Source organism: Mya arenaria, chromosome 4, assembly GCF_026914265.1.
Source record: "Mya arenaria isolate MELC-2E11 chromosome 4, ASM2691426v1".
Lineage (NCBI taxonomy): Eukaryota > Metazoa > Mollusca > Bivalvia > Myida > Myidae > Mya > Mya arenaria.
In genome coordinates, this window is record NC_069125.1 from 76,731,700 (window position 1) to 76,753,536 (window position 21,837).

At 35.4% G+C, this 21,837-nt stretch overlaps 1 protein-coding gene across 1 annotated transcript; it reads left to right on the forward strand.

Moving 5' to 3' along the window:
* Positions 1-4,099: 4,099 nt before the first annotated feature.
* Positions 4,100-14,400, forward strand: LOC128229629 (cleavage and polyadenylation specificity factor subunit 3-like). The gene is made up of 16 exons (XM_052941393.1): positions 4,100-4,215; positions 7,153-7,216; positions 7,615-7,712; positions 8,000-8,128; positions 8,437-8,521; positions 8,762-8,854; positions 9,058-9,147; positions 9,360-9,510; positions 9,774-9,949; positions 10,212-10,370; positions 10,624-10,770; positions 11,027-11,179; positions 11,428-11,536; positions 12,168-12,449; positions 13,383-13,546; positions 13,863-14,400. The coding sequence occupies exons 1-16, from the start codon at positions 4,145-4,147 to the stop codon at positions 13,980-13,982; spliced, it is 2,091 nt and encodes a 696-aa protein (XP_052797353.1). The 5' UTR covers positions 4,100-4,144; the 3' UTR covers positions 13,983-14,400.
* Positions 14,401-21,837: the final 7,437 nt, after the last annotated feature.

Below are 21,837 nucleotides of genomic sequence, written 5' to 3' on the forward strand. Positions count from 1 at the left end.
GACGTTTATTGTGTTTATTTTAAAAATACAAACGAATCACAGTAAAGAATCTCATAGTATAAATCACATCAATATAAGGTTGATATAGCATGTATTACTGATCAGGCTGTTTACATGCAAAACTTAAACATAAAAATGTAATCACAAAGCAAATCACAAACAGTGAAATGAATCACATTACAATAACCATTTATGCAAACCCATCGACTCAAACTAAAACAAGAATTTTCTAATAATGTTCCAAAAGAAAAAAAAATGAAATTAAGCACAGTACAATGATCTTTTATTACAAGAGCTGTCACAGAGACTACGTGCTCAACTATTCCGTCGCTTTTAAGCTTAGATTGCAAAGTTTTGGTAATACATCCAAAACATTAACCAGAATCTTTTAGACGAATAATAAAGGACCATAATTTACATTATGTGCAAAATAGAGTTATCTTACTTGATTTATTTAATCGGTTGGATAGTTGGAATCACCTGTCTTAAGTTCCAATGCAATACATTGACTATTTGCCGATATGTTGAATTAAATGTGGTTACATGCAAAACCGAACCAGCATTTCTTAATCAAATTATAAAGGACCAGTATTTGCGTAATATGCAAAACAGTTATCTAACATAATTATTTTAGCAAGCTTGATCGTTGAGTACCGTTGAATAAAGTATCAATACAATACATCAAGTAGTTGCAGAGATCATTACCTATCTGTGTAAATTAAAAATTCAAAATCTTAACCAGAATTACTATGTCGAATAATAAAGGGCAATAATTTGCATTTTATGCAAGATAGAGTTATATCGCTTGATTAATGAATTAGGATGTATAGTTGAGAACACATATCTAAAGTTTCAATGCAATACATGTTTTTGCTGAGATAATGACTTAAAGGTCCTTACATGCAAAACTTTTAACAAGGTTTGACGCCGACGCTAGGGTGAGTTGTATAGCTCTCCTTAGTCTTTGAATAGTCGAGCTAAAAACTCATCGCCTCAAACAAAAGCAAGAATTTACTAAAACAGTTATGAAAATGCCTTCCTGGTTAAATACTTAAGGCGATTACTTTAAAAAAGACATTGTTAGAAAATACAATATGTTATTCTAATGACCATGTTATAACAGAAAAAGCAGCTAGTATTAAGATTAATCGAACAAAATCAAACGTAAAAAAGAGTAATATTATAATTAATCCATGTTGCTTTTGTTAATCTTCTTATGCCTGGAAAGGCTGCTCCGGTGCCGAAACACATTTTCACACTCTGGACATTTAAGGCTTGACTCCCTCCTGTGCATATCCAAATGTGCCTTCAGGTTTGACTTTTCTGAGAAAGACATCCCACATCCGTGACAGTTACACCCCAGCTTTTTCACGTCGAATATGCTTTTGAAGATCAGCATTGGTTGGAAACGACTTCTCGCAATTTATGCAAACAAAGGGCTTCGCCTCGCCATGCACATGCCATCTGAAAAGTAAATGCATATCATTTTGTAAAAAAATATTCTATCATATCATATACTAAATCTAGTCTTTGTCTGGAATATGTCAACACGAATGGAACATTTGAAGTAGTCGAGCTTTTTACGCTAAACGAAGCAACGTTGACCCAATATACCTTATCAAAGGGACTTTACACCAGATTGGCACCAAACAAGGTTGTTGTTTTTTCTGTAACGAATCTTAGGACAATTATTTAATAAAATGTTTTACTCTTTGATACCATAATTGTAAAAAAAAATACCAAAATGTAAAAAATGGAGTCGGAGACCGGGTTCGAACCGGTGTCGCAAAAATTGCAGTCCGGTGTTGTTGACACTGTGCTACGAAGGCTTATACCTTACTTAGTAATATCACGTGATAACATCGACCTGCCAATCACGCATAAGAATGAATTCTACTAGGTACCTAGTAATCTTTTTAATGGAAAAATACGAAAAGAAATGAGAAAAAATAAAGTCATTGTAAACTATCTGGTACTTCAGTTAGTTAGTTTAAATGCATTGTGAACATCGATACCAAGTTTATGTCAATTTTCGACAATTTTCTCTTTTTTTCGCTATTGCATCATACGGTGTATAGCCCCTTTAAAGAACAGCAACGCAAGAAGATAAAACACCGCTAGATTTTTTTTTCTATCTAAGAACAAAAACAGCCACGCTATACATTGGCTCATTTACACTGGTAACGCATATATACAACAACGCTTAGTGTAAAATATTATCAATAGCAAGTAAAAGACACGGTTATGACGTTACGACAACAAAAGCCAACGACGAAAAATATTTTCACAGCACATATAACCCTTGCCCGTTCCGATATGTGTTGTTTGGTGCTGCCGCAGTGTGGAAATGTTTGCAAGGACCTTGCCACAATATCTGCAGACCTGAGGTTGTCGACTCTCCATCTAAAAGATATACCATACATATTAACAAATAAAGTATTTAAAGCTTTATTCGCACTCCTATCAAAATGAAATAAAAAGTGTGGTTGTTCGCCAAAAATTCTCGAGTGTGGTCGTTCGCATAATTTAATCTTGTACGATTTCCTTCATCAACATCATTTCGCCTTGAAAAAGGTATTGCAAATGGCATATATTTACTGATTATATATCTTTTTGTAAAGAATCAGTTGAAATTAGCCGATGTTTCATTGTTTTAGCAAAAATTAACAAAATTTGTGGTCGTCTGCATCGCCGAATCCAAATTTGTTTTTGAATGTTCTCAAAAACTACAACATCAAGAATGACAGAGAGTATATCATGGGAAAGCTGAAATCATGTGGCATACCATAGGCTAGGTCTTGATTTAATTTGATTCAATTTACTAAAGAAAATATAATAAAAATACCTTTTGTTGTGTCAAGATCGCCGCGGTCGTACACATTTGTGGTGACGTCACAATTCTTGCTCCCTCACAGTGACGTAGTCTAGTCCTACATGAACAGCTCTATGTGTAGCCCGGAACTTAAGATCAAACAACATTATTTATGCCGACCATTCAAACATGGCACTTGCTTATGAGCTACATGTAGCCAAACAATCACTATCCGCTTCCAACCATCTCCCCAAATTGTACAAGCCAACTTTATCATATCAGTCAGCTATGGTAGAGAAAACATGCATATAAACAACAGCCAATTAGCCAAAACAATCTGCGATTGGTCCACAAACCCTAAAAACCACATTTAGAGACTATTTATGTTTAAGTTCGGTGTGTGTTTTAGGTAAACCGGATTTCATTGGTAGAACACACTACATGTACTTCTGGATTTCATAAGAAAACAAGCAAACATATGTAAAATTTACAATAACTTATTGACACTCATTTACAAATTAATTGTAAATATGGTATGATTTTTTAAAAATGTACAGTTATTATAATTATTGTTCTCCCCTTTGTAGCACATTTGAACCTATACAACTAAATAACTTTTTGTCAGCAATTCAATCACTATGAAATATGCAATAGGCTTATAATATATTAGACCTTTCTAAGCCATACTTTAGTTTACGAAATAAATCACAAACTAGCATGGATTGAAATAGATGTGCCTTTAAATGGCCCAAAATACAACGAAATATCCTAAAACTTATCACTTATCATTCAAATAGTCATTGTGTTTTGCAAATGAGTAGAGCTACATGATTACACGGCCATGGAAAGCTGTACTTGTACAGAGCATCACTTTCATCAACAAAATAATATCACAAAATATGTGTTGAATGTTACATAAACGTTAATGTATAATTAAGCTTTTCGACTTGATGAACAGGGGGAAAATGTTAGTTTTTCAAACAACTATTCATGTATTACATATATAAGGATTCATACTTCCAAAATAGTGAAGCACATATTTAACATTTAAACATCTTAATGTTATTATATTTCCGATTTTTAAGTTTTAAATCATGCGAAGAATACTTGGTTATTTAAAACATTTAATTATAGCATAAAATAGTGAAAGTTATGTTTTCATATTTATGTCAGTCACCATGCAATGAAACGAATATTTATGACGTAAAAACCACTACAAGCACTTGCTGAAATCCGCACTGCCTTTCGTCTGGCAAACCCATAATCAGCACTGTACAGTATACTGTGCTAACCATGTGGACACTGTTCACAAATTGTTGACTGCTCTCAAATATGGCAGCGAAGAGGAAACCAGAAGCACAGATTCCGACTGAGGAGAGCGATCAGCTCCTTATAAGGCCCTTGTAGGACATATAAATAAATATGATAAAATATGTGCTTTACATACAGTTAAATTGGACATAAACTCCTGAAATTCATGGATGCCTTTCTGTTATTTTTGTCCGAATTATAATGTCCGAAAATCACGAACGTTTTACTAAAATATAGACGATAAAATTGTAGGTTAAAAGGACTTTTGTTGATATGGCAAAACATTTCAAGTACAAACTATATCAAATCGATTTATGTCTGTTGTTCATGTTAATATTCAATGAGAATGAAATCCTCCACCCATTCATAATGATGTGCTAGCCCATTGTGCCCGGCATACTGCACTAAGAAAAATAGCAGTACTGGCAGTGTTTGTAATGTTGAGCAGTATATGAAAAAACCCATAACATTATGTTTCTTTAATTTTTACATTTGTAATGTGAAGGCTTGGCCACACATTTGTGCCACAACACAATGTTCAGTAAATTTGGTGGGTCATACGTGATGGTCACAAGACAGTCCAACAAAATTTTGAGCATTAAATTGCCGTCGTGAGGCAAAATATGAGACGCACCTTTTTTGTTAGTGTTTTTTTTCCGTTGTATCTGTGTCTTGTGACTGTCTTGCGATATTAATCTTGTCATGGGTAAAATATTTTTAATCAATCAACAATCCTACGACTTTTAAAAGACAGTCCGTCATTTTATTTTAGTTTGTTAAAATTAACCTTTTTCTGCAGCTGTGTAATGAGCTATAAATGATATATATCATCATCATTAGTTGTGTCCTAAAAGAACATTTTGCCCCAAAAATGTTTAATAATTCATCAGACATGGAATAGAGCATACACATAGAATAATTGATTAGAGCAGGATAATTGATTAAAGCATATCACTTATGTTGATGTACAGGATTAAAGCATATCACGTACAGGATTAAAGCATGTGAGAACATATAATTTATACTATGTGGGGCTGTAAATCACACTTTTTTAGCTCGACTATTCGGAAAATAAAGAGGGCTATACTACTTGCCACAGTGTCTTCGTCGGTGTTGGCGTCTGGTTTTAGGGCAAGTTGGGATTTTCACTTTTAAGTCCAATACCCTTCATTCAATTGACTTAATACTTCACACAGTTGTTCAACGCCATTACATAATGAGGTTAAATAACACCATATTATCCTTTTTACAAATTATGGCCCCTGATTGACTATGGAACTTAGGTTAAAATTTTAGGGCAGGTTGGGATATTTATTGATAACTTCTATACCCTTAGTTCAATTGACTAAATAACTCACACCGTTGTTCAGGACCATCACACAATGAGGTTACATAACTCCATATTATCCTTAATACAAGTTATGGCCCCTGATTGACCTAGGTTAAAGTTTTAGGGCAGGTTAAAGTTTTAGGGCAGGTTAAAGTTTTAGGGCAAGTTGGGATTTTCACTTATAAGTCCAATACCCTTCATTCAATTGACTTAATACTTCACACAATTGTTCAGGACCATCACACAATGCAGTTACATAACTCCATATTATCCTTAATACAAGTTATGGCCCCTGATTGACTTAGGTTAAAGTTTTAGGGCAAGTTGGGATTTTAATAAAAAGACTTTTATACCCTTCATTCAATGCACTTAATACTTCGCAGAATTATTGACGACCATCTTACAACAAGGAAAATAACTCCATTTTAACCCTTAATACAAATTATGGCCCTTGAATGATTTTTTTTTCTTTTAATATCTTTTTACAGGCACATTTTTATATTCTTAACCACATTTTCATAAAGTGAAAACAAGTTATTTGAATGACTTGCGTCATTTTTCGGGCGGTCTGGTGGGAGGGCAGCATCAAAGTCACCTTATGTATCGAATAATTTTAGCTAGGTTTGACATAAATAGACCAAACTTGGTATATACGAAGAGTTTATGGAGACCTTTTATGGGAATGCGTTTGAGGCCCCTAGGATCAAGATCAAGGTTACTATTAATAGAAAAAGGGTTGGTATTAAATAACTTAAGTAAGGGTCTACATATTGTGACCAAACTTGGTATACAGGAAGAGTTTATAGAGACCTTTCCTGAGATTGTGTTTTGGGCCCCTAGAGTTATGGTTTAGGTCAAGGTCACTGTTGCTAAAAATTGAAAAAATGCTTAGTACTGAATAACTCAAGTAAGGGTTGACATAGTGTGACCAAACTTGGTATATAGGACAAGTTTATGCAGAGCTTTCATGGATTGCCTTTCGGTCCCCTAGGGTCAAAGTCACTGTTACTAAAAAAAGATTACTGTTTCAGTTATGGTTGACATACTGTGACCAAACTTGATATGTAGGAAGAGTTTATGGAGGACTTCCATGGGATTATGTTTGGGGCCCATGGAATCAAGGTCACTGTTACTAAAAATAGAAAAAAGCAGTTGAAACTGAATCTCTTCTGCCAATCATTGAAAACCTGGTTTTGTCACATCGCGATTCTTTTTCACTTTTTAATTTGATTGTTTCATTGCTTTTGACAGGCACATATTACATCTTTATTGTATTGACTTCAAAGTCAAAGCGGCGTAGTCTTAAGACAGCTCTTGTTAATAATAGACTTAATTAAACATTAGCTTAGATATATTAATGTATACTATATTGTTTTAAATCAAATTAACATTACCAACTTGGCTTTAACAGACTATTTAAATCTTGTGCAAAGACCCCTGTTATTCCACCATCTTGATTAGATGTAAAGGGGCTGTTAGAATCCTGAAATTACATTGAAATTGTTAAGATTAGTGTTTAAGAGTGATACGCCACATGAGTCTGGCTAAATCAGTAAATGATGCGGATCGTCTATGAAAATGCCTCTTTTTTAAACTAAAACTCAGCCATTTAGACACAACATTTGTCATGCATATAAGTATCCAAATAAAACATCCTATCTGAAATCAAATCATGATAATACCTTCTTTTTGTTTGTAGAGGAGCCGGCCAGGAGGTGGGGAGGTCATGCATCATGCTTGAGTTTAAGGGAAAAAAGATAATGGTAAAAAAATACTTTTTAAGTATTAGGTCAACCTTACTTATCACATTTGATAATAGGATTATGTATTTGTAACTGTTATATTCATACATATTCATAACATTGCACACTTTTGTCCATAATATCAAAACTATTATTTTAGTATTTGATGTTTCTCATCTATAAATAAAAAAAGCACATTGTATACAAACATCTAATGATGTACATAGTTTATTTTGTTTGAGAACATTTCAGTGGTTTTTAAATCAAACAAAAAAGATGCCAAATGCTTAGTACATCTGCAATGAAATAAGAACACTCATTTCTCTATTGATGAAATAAAGTTCAAAGTTTAGGCATCACCTCTAGAAGTAACTAAAACCAAAAAAATATAACATTTCTCATTATTGGTTGTTTGATAGCTGGACTGTGGAATACACCCGGGCCTGAATGGTTTTGCATCACTACCCTTCCTTGATCTCGTTGACCTTGAGGACATAGATCTCATCCTTGTCAGCCAGTATGTATGTTTCTCTTCCCAAATAGCCAGACATGTTTCTGTGCTGAAATCAGTGCTGAAGATGACCTAGGCAGCCATTCTTCAAACATCACATAAGTTTATATGTACTGAATGCTATAAATAAATAAAAAAAATGATTCATGTACTGAAATAATCAAGGTGCAACAGGAAGAACTCTATTTTTGTTAAATATCACATTTTTGTTAAAAAAAAATCACAATACATTTTTTTCAAATTTGTGTACTTGGGTTGTGTATATATATTATATAAATGTTCCATGTTGTCAGTTTTCACCTGGACCACTGCGGAGGTCTACCATACCTTCTGGAGAAGACAGGATTTAAGGGGCGCTGCTTTATGACCCATGCCTCCAAGGCCATCTACCGCTGGCTACTCTCAGATTACGTCAAAGTCAGGTATATACATGCTTGAATGTTTGGCTAGAAGTTGGAAGACTTTGGACACAATATTTTCTATCAGTTTGTCTGGGTTTTGTTTTAAATCAAGCTTAGAATGTTTGGCTTCAATTTCTCATAATATCTTAAGCATAACATGTTCAAGTAACATATTTCATTTAGCCAAATGACTTGTTTAAACAAGGTTTGGTTGATTCTGTTAAAAGGGACTTAATTAAGGATGTTCGAGAAATTGGGAATAATATCATAGACATGTGTAGATGAACATAAATAATGATAAGTTTTTTTCTTTAAATGTCTTTTTACAGCAATATCGGGACAGACGACATGTTGTATTCGGACAAGGATATTGAAAACAGCATGGATAAGATTGAAACTATTAACTTTCATCAGGTACATAAGTTCCCACTGTACATTTATCAGTAGGATTTTAAGCATTATAATTAATACTTAAAAAATATATCATATATTATAACATTTATGATGATGATGGCATTTAAGATATATATTACTTTTTTTGTATATCATTTATGCTGACAAAGAATCTATAATTACTTTATTCTAGAATTGAGATATTGTAGAAAAAGTACAGATCTGTCTAACAATTCTTGATATTTGATTATTTGTTAACAGGAAGTGGACGTGGGTGGGGTAAAGTTTTGGTGTTACACAGCAGGCCATGTGTTGGGAGCGGCTATGTTCATGATTGAGATTGCTGGTGTCAAGGTCAGAATACAGAAATTATAAAAAACAAATAAAAAACAAAATCATGTAGTTTAGCTACATACATAATTATGGAAGAAGTTGTGAATATTGATGGAGCTTTATATCTACCCACTTTCTGGTGATAAAAGAAACACGCTGCGTAAATTATCAAGCTCTGTTGTAATAATGAAATATGAAGTGAATTTGTTTCTGTGACATTTCAGGTGCTGTATACTGGAGATTTCTCATGCCAGGAAGACAGGCATTTGTGTTCCGCGGAAATACCGAACGTCCATCCAGATGTCGTGATCACAGTTAGTAGAGCATACATAGTTTATCTTATAGCACAAACATGATCTTTTCTTGAGTTTAACCATGGTCTTTAATGCCAAGCGTGCTACTCACTTATATTATACCGTTTGTGATCATGATGTGCGATGTGCTTTATTTCCACTATTCTTCAAGAAGTCTGTTTTGTAGATTTAAAGATGGTTACTGGTGTTATAGATACCTTTTTTGCCACCAGGAGTCGACATATGGTACCCACATCCATGAGGACCGAGAGGACAGAGAGGCCAGATTTACTGGGCTCGTACATGACATTGTCACCCGTGGGGGACGCTGTCTCATCCCCGTGTTTGCTCTTGGGAGGGCCCAGGAACTGCTCCTTATTCTCGGTTAGTCAATTGAAAACAATGTGTTTTAAAGCCTTTTATAGTTTTCAATACTTAAAATAGTCGATAGGGATTAATTTTTGGAAAAGTGTAAACTATTGCTGTTATGCTTGACTACTACACCATTGAAATGCTTATTGTGCTGCGTTCCTAAAAATCATTTTGCTCAAAAAATTAATATCTTCTCTTAACTGTTTAGATAGACAGGATCTGACATTGTATCACGTTGAATCTCTATTTTACTGTGTAATGTTTGTCATGTGCAGATGAATACTGGACAAACCATCCGGAGCTTCATGATGTTCCTATCTACTACGCTTCCTCACTCGCGAAGAAGTGCATGAGTGTTTACCAGACATATGTTAATGCCATGAATGACCGCATCAAGAAACAGATCTCCATCAGCAACCCTTTTGTATTCAAACACATCTCCAATCTCAAGGTTAGAGGTCATTGCCTCTTATACTGCACAGCTAAACTGTGGCATTTGACACTCTTAAAATACCAAGCTTAATTTTGAACATTTAAATCATCAATGTTAGAATATTCCTAAAACAAATGAAGTAATTTCCAAACTTGAATCAAAATTGCTTATATTTCAATTTCAATTTATTTGATCATTAGTTTGAAACAAGAGAGTGTTGTAATCCTAATATTCATGGTTTTGTAAAAATTCCTTCTGCATTTTATGTTTCTTCCCTCAGAGTATGGAGCATTTTGAAGATATCGGTCCGTCGGTAGTGCTGGCATCACCAGGGATGATGCAAAGTGGGCTGTCCCGGGAGCTGTTTGAGAGTTGGTGTACAGACAAGAGGAACGGGTGCATCATAGCGGGCTACTGTGTGGAGGGGACACTAGCCAAGGTGGGACATGTGCAAGCTGACTTTACCATTTTGTCATCATAGCTCAAATTTGTAAACCAGGCTAGTATGAAAGATATAAAATGCAAGGGTCAATGCCAAATTTAGGAGCTTTTATTGCATGTTGACATTTGTTGTTTCTACACTACCTGTCCTTTAAAATATATAGTCATTTACAGGAAGTTTCTAAACACTTCATTCCTTAAGAAATGCAATTATTACAGTCATTTTTGAAGATTTTATGTTTACTGTGTAGACAATCCTGTCAGAGCCAGAGGACATCATGACAATGGCAGGTCAGAAGCTGCCCCTCAAGTGCTCTGTGGATTACATCTCCTTCTCTGCCCACACAGATTACAAGCAGACCAGTGGCTTCCTCAGGACGCTCAAACCAACACACACTGTATGTCAACACAGTAATGTGAAACACAATGAAATATGCAATAGAAAACTTTTGGCAGGATAAAATAAGTACAAGACATATCTTTAGTTAGCAAATTTTTACATTTATCAATAAGTTTTTATTGGAAGAACGCACATTTAGCAAAAATTTATAAATCACAGAAGGGAAAAAATCTAACACTACCAGCACAGTGAAAGAATGATTTTTACATACGATACTTGGCTCGGCTACCATTTTTTCCTCATATTGTTTACAGGTGCTGGTCCATGGGGAACAGAATGAGATGGCGCGCCTGAAGGCAGCCCTTCTACGCGAGTATGAAGATGACACAGAGTACCAGATGCTTGTCCATAACCCCCGCAACACTATCGCTGTTGAACTTCACTTTCGAGGAGAGAAAATGGCCAAGGTTTTGACATGCTTCATTATGTTTTGCCTTTTTCAGACTTATTTTAATGTTTATAGAAAAGTCATTTATTGACTTTGCTGACTGGACATAAACTGATATGAGGAAATTTATAGCAGATCAGCTTTATCTTGCACAATGGATAGTAATACAAAATTGTTGAAACTCTTTAGTTTAGATCCATTAGAAGTTTCATAATGTATACCATAACATCACTCTTCAAGCAGTGTTTGTTCATCACTGTCCTGCAGGTTGTTGGCTCGTTGGCAGCAAGGAAACCGGAGGATGGAGAGAAGATATCCGGTATCCTTGTCAAGAGGAACTTTAACTATCACATCATGGATCCTAAAGATCTCTCTAGTATGTTGTTTTGTAATAACTTACTGTTCAGTTTAAAATGGCATAAGTGGAAACATTTAGCAATCTGAGGCAATGTTTTTGTTAAGTGTTTTTGTTGCCACTTAGTTCTCCGCCTTTTTAACCAGGTTTTCAACAAAAACCAGATTAATTGAATAGGGATGTCATTGGGCAGGTGGCTTGGCAGGTGGCAAGCATTGGTTTCCACCCAATAACTTAAGCTTACATTGATGGATAGTATTGATAGTAAGTGTGTAGGTAGCTTATGTGAAGAGCTAGCTTGGGACAGCTTTTAAGGGTGGGTGGGTCAAGGTCACTGTTACTGAAGATAGAAAAATGTTTTCCGCCTTATAATTTAAAATTGTTGGATAGTGATGGAAGTTGGTGTATAGGTAGCTTATGTGAAGAGCTAGCTAAGGATTGCTTTTGAGCGGGATGGGTCAAGGTCACTGTTTAAAAATAGAATAATGGTTTCCAACCAATATCTTCAGAAAATTAATGGAAAGTGATGAAAATTGATATGAAGGTAGCTTATGCGAAGAGCTAACTTGTGAGCCTTAAATTCCTCAAAGAACTGAAGTGCATTTTTGTTCACTTTTGCATATACTTTTATTGGTGTCTTTGCTTCCATTAGATTACACAGAGCTTGCAATGAGCACTGTGACCCAGCGCCTGAGTATCCGATACACTGGCCCGGTGGCTCTGCTAACATACTACCTGACCCAGCTGTCCGGCGACATAGAGAGCTCCACCCAGCGTGACCGCTGTGTTATGCGCGTGTTCAAGTCTGTAAACGTGATAGTTGAGCACAAGCTCGTCATAATCGAGTGGCTGTCAAATCCTGTCACTGACATGTATGCTGATGCTGTCGTCACTGTCGTCATGCAGGCAGAAAATGATCCGCTTAGACACAAAAGTGAGTAGAGGTTTTTTGTCTTAGTGATGTTTTTTTAAACTTAATTTAAATTTTGAACACACCTAGTTATGAATAAAAGAAAGTACCTCTTGTATTGCATACTGATAGTCAAATACCAGTAGTCTTATGATGAAAGGTGTGAACATGATGAGGAATGGGCGCCTTTATTTTTGGCTTGTTATTGTTAATTAAAATAAATCATGAAAATGAATACAGTATAGGAAATTCGAATAAACGTGTTTTAATTTTCGAAATTTGCGATGTGTTATATGATTTTAAATGGTTTTAATTTTTTTTTAATGAAATCACTTGGGGATTGAACTTCTCCAACGGTTTCAGAGGTTTCATTCTGATATTTGGTCCCCTTTACAACCACGGTTGGAACTAGTGCCTGGTATATTAGTCATAATCCTCATCCATTTTGTTTTTTAGTTTTTGAAGCAAACTGCTCCCACAGTTTGAAATATATCACTCTGATACTGGGTACACAATGCCACCATGATGGGTGGTAATGCATGGCATATTTATCATGATTTATGACCATCTAGGTCCTCTTGAAAATGATGTTTTTAAGAACATTCAAGCAAATTTCTTTATGCATTTATCTTCAAGATAAATTGTGTATTGCTTCAGAAATACATTACAATTTTTGAACACCATGCATGAATGTACACCACCCACAACTGTCTATTATAAAGGAGATTACTTGGAATTTAAGCAATACCTGCTGCCTAGATCAGAAGAAAACCCTGAAACATAGATGTTGGAAAAATTATTTGTTTAAAGAATTAATTTAATTGATATTGATACAAACATGAATTTTATTTTGGTAATCAAATGGAATTTTTTAAGAAAGACGTCTACTTGAAGAATTTTGTAAGGTACAATTTAGAGTCTATAAGGGAAGCTGTATTGTTGGTTGTGATATTTCAGGTATCCCGCAGGCAGTGAAGGTAGAGAAGAGCCACATTCAGGAGTGCATGTTAGAGATGCTCACAGATATGTTCGGCAAGGAGTGCATTGGCAAGTTAATCCGAGGCAACAACATCTCAGTTACCATTGACGAGAAAGTCGCCCTCGTTAATGTTGAAACCTTGGTAAGAATGTACAACAATTTGTATTATCAAACCCAGAATGGTCTATTATATATCCATTCTATAATAATTATCAGTACTAGATTCTCCTATTTTATGCTACTCTTTGAGATAAGAAAACAATCCATGCAATTGTATCAAGTGCTAATGCATGCATTATCTTCAGTAACTGTTCTATTTTTTTAACAATATAAAAAGTTATTACATGTGCATAGTTTATCCATGTACGATAATATACATACATGTTATACCTTTTTAGCAATAAGATAACTTAAGTAACATCTGAAACCTGAACATGTACATTTATTTCTGTGTTCAGGAGGTGAAGTGTGAAGACAGTGATCTGCAGGCAACGATCCAGACAGCAGTGACCAAGCTGCATCAGGCCATTGCCCCTGTCCGGCCTACCACCGACTTTAACCTCGGGGCTGCCAAATGAGCTGGGTGGGCATACTTGAGTGGAGACATCAAGAACATTGAATCAACATTCAGAAACTGTGAAGTTGAATACATGCATGCCTTTGACTTCTGTTAGTCAGACTGGCATAACCATCATCTGAAAGATCTGTGTAATGATAGTGCTGGAAAGTGAAAAGTGATTTTCAATGCTTTATTTGATAGGACAGTGTTTTTCCAGGCATAAGTAAGGGTATGATTTTAATTCCACCTGTTTGTTATTTTGACATTTCCTGGATTCAGTACTGATCAACACATACTGAGTTATTCCCCTGGATGTGCTGTCCCCTGGATGTGCTGTATTGTAAAAGTAATTATTTTGTCACACTTGTTATATTGTGAGTTATGTTGATAAAATATTATGCATGTAATGTAAATAAATAAGATACAAGGAGTCGTATCATCACTGTCAGTGTTTATTTTTATGCCTTCAGAAGGGTGCCATATAATTATGATTTATCACTACATTCTACTCTCAGTCGTAACTTTTTTATGGGATTCATTTGAACTTCACACAATTGTAGAGCACCATGAGTCGGTGTGTCACACATAAAATTTGTAAAATATTGTCCAAACGTCACACATGGAGGTCAACGTTATGCAATATGGATTTCATAGCAAATATTCATGTCTCAGCAATTTCTTATTTAGCTTTTAATGGGAGTTCAATCCAACTCAACACAATTGTAGCGCCATGTGAATATGGTTTACTCATAAAAAAAGGTGATCTCATCTCTAAATTTTGCGCTCTTATCTCAAAGATCAAGGTCACACTTAGAGCTCAACGTTATACAAGACCGATTTCACAGCAAATATTCACGTCTCAGCGATTCAAGACTATTGAAAAGAAATTCAATCAAGCTTTACCCACTTGTAGAGCGCCATTGGAATGGAAGGCATGCAAAATATCGTTATATTATTTCAAAGGTCAAGACCACACTAAGATATAAATTCTATACAATATGGCTTTCATAGCAATAATTCGCGTCTTGTATTGTAGAGCATCATAAGAAAGTGTGTCTCTGATAAAATCCGTTCTTTAATCACAAAGGTCAATGTCACACTTAGAGGTCAACGGTATACAATATAGGTTTCGTAATAATAATTCGTGTTTTAGCCATAACTATTTATAGGAATTCAATCAAACTTCAAACTTATTGAGAACGATGGGAAAGTGTGTCTTGGATAAATTGCTCTTACCTGAAATAGGTCAATGTTATAATATATTTTTCTCAATATTAACCTTTTACTATTAAAGGAATTCAATCAAACTTCACAGAATTTTAGAGCACCATAGGTCAAAGGTCAATGTCACATTTTGGATTTCATAGCAATTATTTGTGTCTCAGCCATAACTTTTAACCTTTAATGGAAATTCAATCAAACTTCGCCGACCTTTAGAGCAACATTGGAAGTCGTATCATGCATACAATATGTGACCTTATCGCAAAGGTCAATGCCACACTTGGTAACAGTACACAGTATGAATTTCATTAAAATAATTTGTGTCACGGCCAAAACCTATTAATTATTAATGGTAATTTAATCAAACTTTACATAATTGTAATTTCAGCGAAAAAGGCAATGCTTTGCTAGAGAGATGTAATTGAGTTCCTTTTGGTTTATGTTATGCCCCAACTACATTTTATTGATGTATGGCAGTGTTGTCTTATTTTTGCTTTAAATTTATTATTACAAACATTATTACCTTAAAGGTCATTTGGTTAAAACTGACTTTGCCAGAATCGGAGGCATTTGTCACGTTCCCGTGACCGCTCTTGTTTTAGATTAGTTTAGTGAAAACCTAATCACTTCGACAGCATTTACATACCTATAATCTAAATTTTGACCTATAAGCAACATACTCAAGTGACAAAAGTGACATAAGTTATTGGTATGAACTTTTTAGTTGGTTAATTATCTGACAGCTCAAACAATGAATTTTCTAGTGTGTATTATTTCAGTAAGCATTTGAACCATCTTTTTAGTTCTGACTTGCAGGATTCATTTGAAAAATCTCAAGGCTAATTATTTACGAAAACAGGATAGATTTTGCGAGAATACTTAATTTCTGATTTCATTTTTTACCTTTTGTGTAAAACTGAAAACAAAAACTGAAAAAATAGAACAACATTTGAGTTCCCTCAGGGCTAATCTATTCATGTTTTGTGAAAATGCTGCGTAATATTGAAATATTCTCGGAGCATAACTTTTCTTCCAATTTTCAATCTATTGTGTTTTGTGCGGCTGGGCTGGTGTTCAAACGGTAAAAAGGCTGGGAAGAATAATTGCCCGAGGGTACCTATTTTTCACTGGGGCAATTTTCAGCCGAAAGCCATGATCAACCATGTAGTATCCTGTATAATACATATGTTTTGTCATTGTCAATGATTTGAACTGGTTTTGGAAATGAAATTGAAGAACAACATAGGAGTTGATTAGCAGGAAGTCTGGGAAGTAAAAATATCTGACGTAACAAATTGGCTTTGAATGGCATTAGGTATAAAAAAAAACGAGTAAATTAAATTAGCAAACCTTTTTACGTGTTTTTGGAATTAGACGGCAATATTTCCTTTCCTCAAATATCTCTTTTTTGAAAACGGTTGATTTTAACGTTCATTTCAATATATGAGCATATAGGGTCGATCAAGCCTAAAAGCAGTTTCATAATTTAAATCTGGGCTTGAATGACCCTAGCCAACGATTATAATTTTTACGGGAACGAATTTCTATAGTAAAACGTTACCGTATGTATGCGTGTATATCACTCCTCCAACATAAATGACGCAACGGGTCAGGGACTGTTCACGCGGTGACTCCATATGTTTCCATATCGGATTGAACGTTTAAGTATATTGATATGCATCGGTGAGAGCGTAGCTCTAACCCGAATATGGTTTCCTGCGCCCCGTATATCCCATATCGGGTCACCTACTAGCCCCGTAACTTATACAATAGTAACATGTGCATTATCGCATCTGAATTGCATTGACGGGGCATCACTGTCTCATTTGAGAGATCCTAGACCCTTTGTACCACATTGTTGCATCTTTATATATATCAGCAAGGTTATTGGATTCATGTGTAGGTAAAAGTGTGCATTGCATTTAAGGGCTAAACATATATAATATTGAAGTACAAACAGCGTTTGTACTTTTATAATGTATCAATTGTTCATCCTTAAAGCCATAAGCAAACCACTTAAATAACATAGTTTTTCTTATCACATGCACCACACCTACCTAACATATATGGCTTGCTTTTAACCCGACCCTCTTTGTAACCATAAGTTCTTCTCGTTTTACGTAAGACGGCCGCTATGATAGAGCCCGCTCACGGCAAGTCGTCACAGATAGCCCCACGCTCGCTGCCTGGAACGTCACACAGTCATCATCGGTCGCTGATTTATTAGTTCAGGATTGGAGGTTAATACAACCTAAGAAAATAACAGAATGATCAAATCATATGCAATTATCTCTGCTGTTTTGCTTTCCAGCCTCGCATTTCCGGAGTGTCTTCTAAAATACGACAACTTCAATCGCATGGACGTTTGTCTTCTTCGGTTCCATACAGTAAAATTCAAGCCATTGGAAACAACGTCATTGTTTTTTGAAATCGTAAAAATATATGACATTTTCTATGCACTGCTGTTTATCGACGGCACTTCATGCAGTCATAATTATGGAAACATCTCCAGTCGACATTCATCAAGAGAAAACTTAAATACAGAGGTTAGCTGTCAGTTCATTTAATAAACATATTTGTAGGCAGATTTCACGACGGCGGGTTAGGAGCAGCGGTCGCCAGGGACGCGATTCCAGTCCAATCGTATTTGAATAATCATGATGTATGGCAGATCTGGTTTCCAGTCTCTTGTCAAACCAGCAACTTTATACCACTGTCCTTAAACCGCTCCTTGTACAGACATTTATTAAGGATTGAACGTTTAAGTATTGATGTGCATCGGTGTATGAAAACATTCACGATTATCCCTGCACTGACCTAATGTGTTCATACATAAATGAACCGCAATTCTAAAATATTACATGTTTATATAAATACTGTAATATATATTCCGCTGTTTGGACATCGACGTTATACTTATTTCCCCGCCATAAAACGTCATTTTTTCCCAATCATAATCGTCATTATAGATATATCAATGTAGCGTTCATCAGAATATAAATGCCATTAATAGGATACATACATCTAACCTAGACTAATGAAGCCGCCTGGCCATCGCTCACCTTTCCTTATCATTATTATTAGTAGTAGTGGTAGTGGTAGTGGTAGTAGTGGTGTTGGCGGCGATGATGGTGATGCTAAGATTAAATATGACCTAAATCGGAAGGTTTTAATATTGTTTTCCACATTATATTCAGTTTAGGTTTAAATATCTATTCTTATGCATTTTGATTAAATACTATTTCAAAAGATAATTAATAGAATCGTATATTTGGGTCGCTAGTAAAGCAAGACCTCGAATTCTCAGCCCCGTTACAGGCCCAATATTACTTTAATGTGCCGAATGTAGTGTATGTAAAATACATGATTTCGCTTTTTATTCTCAGCCAAAGTTGTATATATAATTGAAAAGAACTAATCATTATCCTTGGACGTATTTTGCTATACATCGTATTAATCGTCCATTTAAGTCCTGCTGGTACTCTTATATACGCATGTGAAGTATAGGGATCTTGTAAGTCAAAACAAATGAAAAGCATACACGTTATGTTTACTGACGTTAAAACTACTAGTCCGACAGCGGAAGTCGAGTACCTTGCATCGGAGTGTATAGAACATGTTTTGGGGTTTTGAAGTAGCTTTGACCCTCCAGTTAAGGAATCCGTTTGATGGCCTCGCGCCACCCTTGGTGAAATCGAGATATTCAAGATGGCGTCCAAGATGGCCGCCAAATTTAACCCAAATCATCAATTAACTCGTAATTTTGTTTTAATGATTCAATTCCTGTGCAAAAATATACCATAAAGCATTTATATTGCAAACCGATCAATTCTAAAATATTTCATACCATATTTAGGCCATCATGGCGTCTAAAATGGCCGCCAAACTAAAATAATTGACCATTGAGAGAGGTTTTGTTGCAAATACCATCAATTTTTATGCACATGCATCTCTTTTTAATATACCAATGTATTTATGCAATATAGGTATCACAAATAGCATTATAAAGACACATATTAACCAAGATAGCGTCCAATATGGCCGCCCAAAAAGCATAAATTAACACAGACTAAATAAAACGGGCACAATCGTTTCCAAATGTATAAAAACAATAGCATTTTTCTTTATTTAAAATTACACTGTAGTTTATGGTATGCATTAATAGCTTTAGAACAATTACTTCATCAGTTCTAACTTAAATAGAGAAGTTAGTTTGTTAATTCAAAGATTTATATTCGTTTTGTTTGCTTATTGTAGCAGTTTTCTTATGCTTGACATTAACTTAATATTGAACATGACATATGGGCATTGTTGCAACGACAGCAAGAGTGTTGCATTGAGTATTTGACTGACATAAACATTTTATCATTTTAAGCACATCATATGAGGCCACTGAAATTTGTTTTGGTAATATTATTGGTACCAAAGATCGCGTGTCCTTTTTTCCCAACCAGTTTCAAACGGGTCCAGGTTTGGTTGGTCTGATTTAACTGCACAATTCCAAACACACGTTTGAAAATGTGCTCGCTTGATATTGTCATTAAATGCCTCTGTTGTTGGGGGTAGAGAAGCAAGCTTTGGTGCACACGATGTCGCTTTCCTAACCTTAGATCTTAATAACTTCCGTAGAACCTCTGACATGTCGTCGTCAACAACTTCCATGTTGTAACATTGCGAAATGAAACGAGTTGATCCTCGGTTGACTGTCGAGTAGTCAGATGTTTCATTTCAAACACACACGAGTGATACTCGCGTTCAGTACCTTCAATACAGCAAGCAAGTAGTAGTATCCGATCCTGATAGTGCGTGTGCTGCAAGTTAATCTGGACCTATACGTTTGTATTTGTTGACTGTGGCTGTTATATCTGTCAATAATCTGTCTTTCACAGGTCATTCTGTAATTGTTCAAGGTAATGGTGAAGAAGAAGTACAAAGAATCGGTATCGTCTGAAAGTACTCAAATGCCTCCATCATTTTCCTTTACTATACTAACAATTTGATGGGCAACAATGTTGTCAGCTTCTTTATGTGTGTTGCATTGCAGTTGACAACTGATGTACGCGCTACGTAAGTGATCCTCTGTTTTCCCGTGTTTCAGTTTCTGTGCTGTATTGCCTGTATCTGGCGAAGATAAGTAGCCGTCTATAAATATCGATGTTACTTGCTTTGTTGCAGAACGTGCTGACACCTGAACTTGCAAATACTTTTTCAGCACATATTTGGATTTGGCAAGTCACATTCAAAACATCGCAGTTGGAACATGGGACAACTCATAGGTCAGCAACCTACCTTTCACATCAAAGTCACGTGAGCTCGCTTGAAGGCCGATCACTCTTGTGAAAATTAATTATGTCTTAAAGTCCTTCGTATCACCGGTTTGTATACTCTTTCGTGTTTCAGCTTGTGTTCGGGGCCCATATTCACCTACGTCCTGAGTCTGAGTTAGAAACTCAGGCTCAGAAAAGCGAACATTTAATGTTGTTATAAAAATGCTATAACATAAGAATATATTGTCAATAGTTATATTATAGATATTTTCAAACTTATAAGAATTCAGTTTTTTAGCCTGAGTCTCAAACTCAGACTCAAGACGTAAGTGAATGCGGCACCTGATCTTGCGACTTATCTTGACATTGAAACTCCCTGCCCAACCATTTTCAAATTCCTTCATTTGTTTTATTCCAATTTCAACATCTTGATCAACATTTACAGTTTCTGGTGCTATCTGACCTGTAACCAAGTTGATGATTTCATCAGGGTAATTTGACGGCTCCAATGGATTTATATAGTCATTTATCGCTCCCTGCAGTGACCTATGATCGTTGCAGTCACTCAATATTCTTGCCTTCATTTCCTCTTTGGGTTTATCATTAGATGGCAAAACTTGTTCACTATTTGCAAGGCTTGAGATGTCTGCCTCCAACCTGCTACAAATGTGTTGACCAGGTGACCATATGTTGGGTGTGTCGGATTTTAATGTTATACCAATAATGCCTTGTGTTCCATACCAGTATCTCATAAATGTTGTCTCAATGAACATATCACTCGAAATGCCTTTCCAAACGCCAAGAATGTGACGCATGACAAGCTCCCCTTTCCGAAATATTTCCCTACATGAACCGGGCATTGACTCCATAGATCGTAAATAGGAGCGGCAATACCAAACGTAATGCACGTGTCTTGCTGCAAAGAAGTAGGGGATCGTAGATTTAATAGCTGCCAAATGAAAACCCTAATCAGTTTCTTTTTCAGCTTTGATGTGAAGCATCATTATCAGCAATGACTTTATTACGCAGTTATCCATAGCTTTCATGTTTTGCTTCTAGATTACAGCTCTGAAAGAATTTCATTGAGGTCACCCATGCTGTCTATAATACCACTCACAATTTTTTCTGTCAGTAGTTCTTCAGAAGTAAATTGGAATAAAAAAATGCCATTGTTTTTTATACATATTTGTAAACGGTTGTGCTCGTTTCATTTAGTCTGTGTTAATTAATGTTTATTTTGGCGGCCATATTGGACGCCATCTTGGTTAATATGTAATAATATAATGTCATTTGTGATACCTATATTGCATAAATACATTGTAATGTAAAAACATGTGTATAACAATTGATGGTATTTGAAACAAAACCTAACTCAATGGTCAATTG